The 9,134-nt window shown below is 45.1% G+C and overlaps 1 protein-coding gene across 1 annotated transcript in view; it reads left to right on the top strand.

The window, feature by feature from the left end:
* TTC7B (tetratricopeptide repeat domain 7B) overlaps window positions 1–9,134 on the top strand; it is a 222,981-nt gene that overhangs the window by 118,311 nt on the left and 95,536 nt on the right. The window contains exons 9-12 of the mRNA XM_044918052.1: window positions 499–582; window positions 1,568–1,672; window positions 3,516–3,633; window positions 5,729–5,786. Of these exons, the coding sequence (XP_044773987.1) occupies window positions 499–582; window positions 1,568–1,672; window positions 3,516–3,633; window positions 5,729–5,786 (365 nt within the window). The remainder of the gene's footprint in view (window positions 1–498; window positions 583–1,567; window positions 1,673–3,515; window positions 3,634–5,728; window positions 5,787–9,134) is intronic.

Consider the following 9,134-nt stretch of genomic DNA (forward strand, 5'->3'; position numbering starts at 1 on the left):
CCCAAAGCTAGGTTTATACTGGTCCACCTGCCATCGTCGAGTCAGAGCGTACCCTGTCACCTCCACGTCTCTGTTCATATGCCCCTCTTCCAAATCATAGCTGCATTTTTTGTTTCTTTCTCATTAATCAAGGCCCAGCTCAAGGAGCATTTTTCCAGGATGCCATTTCTGAATCCAGTGATTACTTTCCCACGCTTGGGGCACTTGTCTGTCTGGGCCTTGTGTTTGAGTTGTTTGTGTCCCTGCCTCTTTCTTTGGCCTGGATGAGAAACCACTGAGATCAAGGATTGTATTCTAGTCAACTGTGGATGGTCCTGGCTTCTGGCACAGGCCCCGTGGGGGCTCCTCAGGAGGGGTTTGGTGGAGGATTCTGTTTTAAGCATTCAAGGGAATGCTTAGGTTTTGTAGGACTGAATGTGCGTAGACACAAACTCACACTCATCCAGTTGTGCCCCCGGCAGTTCTCAGATGTCTGCATTTGTTCTTCTCTCCGACCAGTGCTTGGAAAGAGCCATGAAGTTTGCCTTCGAGGAGTTCCAGCTCTGGTACCAGTTTGCTCTGTCTCTCATGGCCGCGGGAAAAGTGAGTCGCCCCTTGGGATGCGCCATCCTCCCTGTTAGTGTTCATGTCCCGGAATTCCAAGGGGTGATATCAGACCTTGGAGAAGTCTAAACCAGCTATTCGAAGCTGTCCTGTGGTCATTTGTAAGAGGGCAATCAAATTTAGTGATTTGGGAGCTGGCACGGACGCACCATGGAGAAGAAAAAATCGGACATATTTGCCTTTTCCTGGCCCTTGTAACTTTGTCATATGAAGACGGGCTTAAACCAAGGCTGGTTCTTCACACAGACCCTTTCACGTATTTGAGAGCATAAATGTATTCCTGGAGGCGAACACCGTTAGCGGTCGTTAGCAACCTATCATGTTAGGCAGCGTATGATGCTGGTCGAAAGTGCGGGCTGTGGAGTCCAGCTGCTGGGGTTGAGGCCTTGACCCAGGCCAGGTCACTTAGTACCTCCAGGTCCTCCTGGGCAAAGTGGAGGCATCACAGCACCTCCCTCATTGAGCCGTTCTGGGTAAACGAGGTAACACCCATACGATGCATGGACAGCAGCCCCACGCAGTACACGCACAATAAAGGAAGGAGCCATTGTTCTTCTTGTTAACTCGGGCCACTTAGTGCCTTAGTAAGTCTGAGATAGGGGATTTTTTGGGCCAAGTGGAGGCAGAAATTTAGGATAGTGTGCTCTAAAATTATATAGTTTATTTTTCATAATAACGCAATAAGCCTTCACTGTCTTTTTTTTTTTTTTTCTTATTTTTATAACGGCTACACAAGTAAGGAAGAAAATGAGGGTGATTCCAGGGAAGCACCTCTGCTTGTTCTAACCACAGGTTACTCCCCAGTCACTCAAGAGCCCCATGCTCTGGTTGTCACCATCCTCAGGCCTCCAGGTTGAAAAACCTCATTAACAGGTTTCCTAACCGGAACCCCTGAGGGAAGGCCCTAGTGTTTGGTTCCGTCAAAAACTTCTGAGTTTCACAGAAATAATCTCCTTTTGCCAAGTCTGCACGGGCTGTGAAGGTGCTGAAAGAGTGCATCCGTCTGAAGCCCGACGACGCCACCATCCCGCTCCTCGCCGCGAAGCTGTGCATGGGCTCTCTTCACTGGGTGAGTAGGGCTGGGGCCCTGTGCTCGCAGGCAGGACTGCCAACCTCTTCCACCTCAAGGCACTGAGAGAAAAGAGAGAGTAGCAATCCATCAGCTACACAAAAACAAGGCTCTTCAGAGCCCGGGCCCCCAGGCTCCCTCAGGCCTCACCCACCCATCCTAGGACTGAGCGGAATCATGTTCCCGGGACACTCCAGGTGTTTCTTTTTCATGGGAATGTGCTTCAGAAGTTGAATTGATAAAATAGAATTGGAATTCATACTCATGTAAGTCTTGCTGTATGTGCAGGGGGTATGGGACTAAAAAGGTTTATGTCACTGAATGATTCACTCTTAGCAGAGCTGAGTTTTTCTGTAAAGCAAACAAAGAGTTGCCCTCTCCTTCAGCTCATGTGTAAACCAACTGTGCTCATTCCTGTTCCTTCATATAGACTTTCCTCTTCAGATATTCTTGTACAGGTTTGAATTGGGGACTAGTCTGGTTTGTAACAGTTCTGGTACCTCAAAAATATACCATTTGAGTGGAAAATAGGAAACCCCAGACTAATCCACAAGGTGGTGGTACGGATAATTACCACATACGATCCAGTTTTGATTTCTTTTCTTTAACTTCCTATCAAGATTAATTATAAGAAGAATTTGCTCAAAAGACCACAGTGCCTTGCTAAGGGTCTTCACCATGACGGTCCTTGCTGCCTGCTTTTTTCCATTTATCCTCACCCAGCAGGACAAAAGTAAGCCTTGTTGAGAAAGTGTTCTACTTCTGCTAAATTTGACTGGGGGAAATATGGAAGGAAAAAGACATTTTGAAAGAGCAGGCTCTCACCTGAAACTCACAGCTGTGAAGGTGTCGTGTGGTCCATGCAGGATGCGACCATTTGGTGCCACCAGCGAGGGAACAATGCAGGCAGGCTCCAGCCTTGGGCAGGGGAGCAGGCCAGACCCTGCAGCTTTGAAAATGCCAGTTCCCAGCCATGACTCTGTCACGCCCCTTCCAGCTACGGCATTGTTCATGACTGTCACATAGATCTCTCTAAGGCCAAAAATAAACCACTCCTTTTTTTTTTTTTTAAGATGAGTCTAACAAATCTTTTCTATCTTTTTTACGTTTTTATTATTAAAATTTCCAAACTCCTCAAAAGTAAAGAGTATAATGAACTCCCAGGTACTCTCACCCAGCTTCAGGGACCTCAACATTGGCCATATTTTGAAGGAACGAATCTTATTATTTTGGCTTCTAATGAATTGTGCCAAAGGTCTTATTGTGGGTGTAGTTTACAGGTGCACATTTTCTCATTGGAATCTGCTGATGCGAGGTCCCTGTGCTGTGCGTTGTAAAATAAATAAACGGGAGTTCTGAACAGCTTGTAGGAAAGAGAATCCAAACCTAAATGTATTCTTTTTGTTATTAAAAAAAAAAAAAAAGGGGAGGACCCAGACACACAAAAGTTTCAAGGAGTTTGTTTTATATATATACACATATATATATGTATATATATAAAATTCACTGAATACCTAACACAGCCTAATTACACAACCAATTAGTAAAAAATAAAGATGAAAAAGACAGAACTCCCCCCCCCACCAAGAATGAGAATGACTTTGGAAAAGAAGGTAAAAAAGCAGTAGGGAAAACGTCAAAGAAAAAAGGCAAGGTGGGAACCCTGAGGACTGTTGGAGAGGCTCAAATAAAGAAAACAGAATCACCGCAGTGGAGTCGGAAGATTTGGGAGTGATTTTCACAGTGACTCATCAGAAATCTGTTTTTGGCAGCAGATGCTTATGGGAACTCATGTTAGAAATTCTGCAGGTCGTTGTTGTTTTTAACTTGTCTGGTTTTTCAGTTGGAAGAGGCTGAGAAGTTTGCCAAAACAGTCGTGGATGCGGGAGAGAAAACGTCAGAGTTCAAGGCCAAAGGCTACTTAGCTCTGGGGCTCACGTACAGTCTGCAGGCCACTGACGGTGAGAGAGGCCCCACCCCCTGGGATCTGGGAACCACAGGGCTGGGCTGCCTAAGTCTGCACTGCAGGGTTCCCACAGTCCCCACAGAGGACTGTCGCAGGAGGCCACGTACGTTGGGTCATCCGGGCGTGCCATCACGTGGGAACCTGCTGCTGCTGCCCTTTTTGCTCGGACTGGTTGGAGAATCGGAGAGCAGGGACGAAGGTCCTGGGTGCCCGGTGCATTGTGCTGGTGGTGCAGAGAGTGCCCAGCTGACAGGCGCAGGGCACCTGCTGGGAGGTGAAGGTGAGCAGGGCCTTGAGAGATGGTTCCCCTAACCCAGCCTGCACCTGCGTCCGCCCCAGCACTTGGCTGGGCTGTCCCTATGAGAGGAGATGTTGTATCTTAGGCACAGGAATGTGGAAGAGTTTAGGGCCAGCCTCCTCCAGGAAGCTTCCCTTGATTGCTTAGGATGCCCCTTCTCTATCGGTACATTTTAATTCACAGATGTATACACATGCAGTGTGGCAGCTTACCAAATACCCATGCGGTCGTGTGCATTTTGGATGTACATAGAACTTGGGGACTCTGGCTATTTTTTAAAAATCTTAATTATGTTTGTATCCTTAATGAAGTTTTCAATTATATTTGTAGGAAGTATAAATTAATAAATTATTTTCCTGAACTCTTAATATTTCTTTAACATTTTATTGTTAAATATAATAGAAATGTAAAAAAATTTTTTCAAAAACCAGCGTATAATTAATGAATTATTAATTATTAATCTGTGTAATCACCACCCTGCTCAGGAGGTAGAACCTTGCCAGCCCCCTGGGGAACTTTTCATGGGCCTCCTCTCCATCACAGGCCCCCTGAAGAGCAAACACTCTGCTGACTTTTATAGTATTCACTTTCTTTTTCTTTTTTTATAGTTTTGCTATAGTTTATTTTACAAATTACCCCGAAGCCTTCTTTCCTCTGCTGTAAAATAGCAGAGACCTTAGAGAAGTTTCGCATATCAATTCATTTTCAATAACGGCTTTTCTGGCTAATTTTTCATGCACATCTGATAAGCTACACGCCCCAGCACCTTGTTTTAACTATAGTAGACTTTCAGCAAAGTGTGAGTGTAATGCCATATAATTTATCCATACAGATTCCTAGTTCGGATCCTACCCCTCATGAGCCCTGTAGCTTTGGGACAGTCGCTTGACCTTGTTGATCCTCCTCTTGCATTCATGGTTTAGTTGGGTCACCTGAGGTCCCCTCTAGCTTAGTCACTGTTGTTCTGAGTTCACTGTGGTTACAGCCACATCTGTGTCTGGGACGGCCTTCCTCCTTTCCCAGTGGGATGGCCCGATGGGGATGTTCGATAGGGCCTCTCCAGTTCCACCCGCAAGCAGTTCTTCCAGGACTTTTGCTCTTGCCCCAGTAAAAAGTACCTTTGTAGTCCCCCTGACAGACCCGAAGGGCGCCATTTCTCACATGTTCTCTACAGGGGACATGTGGGCTCACAGCAAGATGGCCTCACACTTTCCAGCTGATTTTCTAGTATCAGTGTTGAGGGTTTGCCTGGTCTCTCCCTTGTGTTTACATCAAGGTATTAAAGGTCCTGGCCATTGTCCAGTGTGACCTAAATGGGCCTTTTATGGCATCAAGCTAGTTCCCTTGGCCCAGTATCCTAGCTGCTCAGTGCCAGAAGGAACTCTGAAGGCCGTCTGTAGTCATCACTGTTGGTGCTGGAATCTCTTCTGTACCACCCAGTAGAGGCAGTCCTCACCCAGAAGCCACGTGCCTGCACTTGAGAGAGCAGATGTGCTCCTCTCTGGAGTTCCCAGCTGGTCTTCTGACAGCAGGCCCCAATGCCTTGGGCATCATGGTGCCCGGCCAACTCATACTCTCCCCCCGGCATGGCCACACGGTGGCGCCCACTGAGTACGCGTGTCCGGGGTTGGCCTGGGCTTCATTGCCCAGTGCTTGGAGAAGACTGGGCACGCAGGCACCAGAAACATGTTGCTTTTGATCCAGTTGAATGTATAGGTTTTATGATGAGCTTTGTATTTGTCAAAAACTCCCTGATCTTCCATGCCACTGACTAATTGAACCCTTTTCTTAGCTTCTTTGCGAGGGATGCAGGAGGTCCTACAGAGAAAGGCGCTTCTTGCATTTCAGAGGTGAGTGGGAGTTCATCTTTTCACTCGGCTGTGCATAATGACACCAAAGTATGATAAGTATAAAAAGAAGAGATATTTATAAAGATTATGTAAACAGTGTTTTCCCCCTGGGAGTCTTTCATCTTGCCCACTGAACATACAGTATCAAAACTTGCTGCCTGACTTGTTGCCGTGTAATCTGCACTCTTACTCTGTTTATCCATTTGGGCACGTGTTGTCATTCCTAATAAAATGATTTCAGCTCTAAGAAGATGGATACTCTGGATGTCTAGGGAAGTGATTCCTTTTATTAAAAGCAATTGTCATTCTCTAGAAGAGAGATCATTCTTTTCTAGCCTTTTTTTTTTTTTTACATGTCATGCTGCAGATTTTTATATGACGAAATGAAAAAAGCCAGACTTTAGGACAGTTTCCGAAATGCTATGTTACTGGTTTCTAAAATACTGGTTAATGGCAGGCCAGCAAGTCTCGGGACCCTGCACCCTTGCCGCGCTCCATAAACCTTGTGATTGTCTCCATCATTATGATTTTCATGAAATTCGGAGAATGCCTTATAATTAGAGAGTGCTTGAGAGCTCTTTCCTATCCCTTCTCGAGCCTGATCCTCATGCCAATTAATGCAGACGGAACAAGCAGTGCGTCTTCTGCAGGTAAGGGACTGAGATGCACAGGAGGGTAAAAGAGTTGCCAGAGTCGCCAAGCTATTGAAGTCAAGATAGAATCATGGTCTCCTGACTCCCACTCAGCTTTCCTTGTCCCTACTATACCATGCCGCTCTAATTTTGTTTCTCACTGCAGGTCTAATAAAGCACCCCAACGAATCATTGCCTGAAAGCATAGCCCCATGATGTCAAATCTTGAATTGGTATTGATCCTGCCACCTTGAATACATTTGAGTCACATTGAGTTCTTGGAATTGTATTAAAACTTAGTTACCTAAAAATTTCATGAGGACCTCTCAATACCTAATAAACTTCATTCGATTCCTCTCCTTCGAAAAGGCACCTGGGGTTGCCTGCAGATTTATCACCGTGCACACGTCCCTTTTTTCATGAAATCATTATCACTTGGCTTCAGTGACTGGGGGACTCTTGTCTCGTTTCGTTTTGTTTCCTAGCAGGCTTGCTGATGGCTTCTTCACTTTGCCAGTCCCGGACCAGCTAATGGCACAAAGTACCAGTTGACATCAGCCAACAGACCTCCTCTCTCTGTGCTAAGCTTTTGTTAATGTTCTTCAGCATTGAGTGTGGAAGCATTTCCATTTCAAATGATTTGGAGTTTTATGTCCTCTAGTCCTAGTTTGTCAAACCCACACATGGATGCCTCCGAAAGCGGTCATCACATCTGTTTTACTTTCCTTAAATCAGCACATCTTACCAGTTCTCTAAAAACAGCCATGGTGGTGGTCTGCCTTGAGCTGCCAGAATTCGTAACTTCATGTTATATAACAGCCATTCCATTGGCCTGAAATTCCTTTCTGTTCCTTTTTTTACTTAGGTTTCAATTCAGAGAGATTTTTTTTTAAATATTAGTTCATGGGAATAAAGAGTAATAAAATCCTGCTAACCTACACGATTATCTTGGGGAAGGCTAGCCTAAATTAGTATTTGTGTGAAATAAATAATATTTTTCAAAGGAATAAAAGTATTTTGTTTCGAGTACATTCATTAACTGGAACTATTGTAGTACATTGTAGACTTAAATCTATAAGGGAATGATTTGAAGTAAATAACAATGATTTGTATTACTTCTTAAATGTAAGTGGGTATTTAAAAACCCCTTGGCTGAGAAGTACTTATTTGCTGTGTATTGTAAATCTTCTCCCCACAGTTCTCCTATTAAGTCTACTATCGTTTGACAATTTTTTGTTTAAAGAGAAAGCAGTGTAACTCAAAAAAGATGAAGTTGGGGCTCCTGGCTGGCTCAGTCTGTGGAGCATGTGACTCTTGATCTCGGAGCCCCACATTGGGCATGGAGCCTACTTTAAAAAAGGAAAGGGATGGGGTTATAGTTATAGCACGTGAAAATTGACTCTTAATTATAACCAGAGTCAGAACTCAGAAAGATTTGCTCTCTAGTGGATTCGAAGAGGCGATTTTTGAAGACATCCCAGTTGCATGACTACATCTTAATCCTGAGACCCTCAGCTGTTTGCTGACTCATACACTCAGCCCAAGCAACTGAACCAACTCATTTGCTTGGTACAGAAGTATCATGAAGAAAAACAGTGCTGTCTTCAGAGCTTTCTGAAGATGCACAACTGATCTGAGTGGCTACTTCTAAGGGCTCTCACATCCTCCAGAGAAAAGCAAGCCTGAAAAGAGTCGAGAGCATGTTTCAGCAACTTGACCCCCCATGTGCAGAAATCTGGGCTCCTCCACAAGGATGAGGTGACATGGTGTCATTCGTTTGCCATACAAAGTGGACACAGGTGTCCAATCTCACTCTTTTTTTCTCTCCTCTACTGAGCTTGAGTTTAAGTTAGCGTGGTGTGTTTTGTGGGCATAGAGTGACCAACCATCCCGGTTTGCCAGGAACTGGGCAGTTTCCCAGAATGTGGGACTTTCCATGCTAAAACCAGGACAATCCTAGGCAAACTGGGACAAGTTGGTCATCCTATGTGTGTAACTAAGGGGAGGCTCCTGAGTAATAGCTTTCATCAGGTTTGTATATTTTTTTTCCTTAATAACACACTGATCTCATGCCCACTAGAATCAGGGCTAAAGGGACCTCAAAAACTGACTAAACAAGATAGCAGGGTGATATGGTAGGGAGACCAGGCCTCTGGATTTCACTTCTGGCTTTACCTCTTTTGCTGGATGCTCTTAGACAGGATGTTTAATAGTAGATGCTTTATAAACTGTAGTTATTATTGTTACAAGGTATGTGTCTTATGGACCAGGTTCAAATTGGCCAGCCTTCTCTATATTCTTGTTTCAGCTCTAGAGGATATTGGAACCAGAGTCTAGGGAAGCACTGGGGTGACCTCAGTGCATTCTGAGTTTTAGCTGAGTGCTCTGGGAGGCCCATCCATGCTTTCCAGTAACAGCCTGGCATACCTCTCTCAGGGCATGCTCCCACTGCACTGTAATGATCACTTTGGGTCTCCCCCTCTGTGGGGTAGGGAGGAGCTCCTGAAGGAAGGACACTTGTATTATTCATCTCCAGCCTTCCCGAGTGGCTAGAACAGGTGCTGGCTTCACAGTATGTACTGTATAATGTGGATGGTTGGATGGATGGGTGGGGGAATGGGTGACTGGGGTGGATGGATGGATGAGTGGTGGATGGATGGATAGGTGGTTGGGTGGATGGATGGATGGTTGCATGAGTGGATAAAGAGGTGTGGAT

Source organism: Neomonachus schauinslandi, chromosome 9 (assembly GCF_002201575.2).
Source record: "Neomonachus schauinslandi chromosome 9, ASM220157v2, whole genome shotgun sequence".
Classification (NCBI taxonomy): Eukaryota; Metazoa; Chordata; class Mammalia; order Carnivora; family Phocidae; genus Neomonachus; species Neomonachus schauinslandi.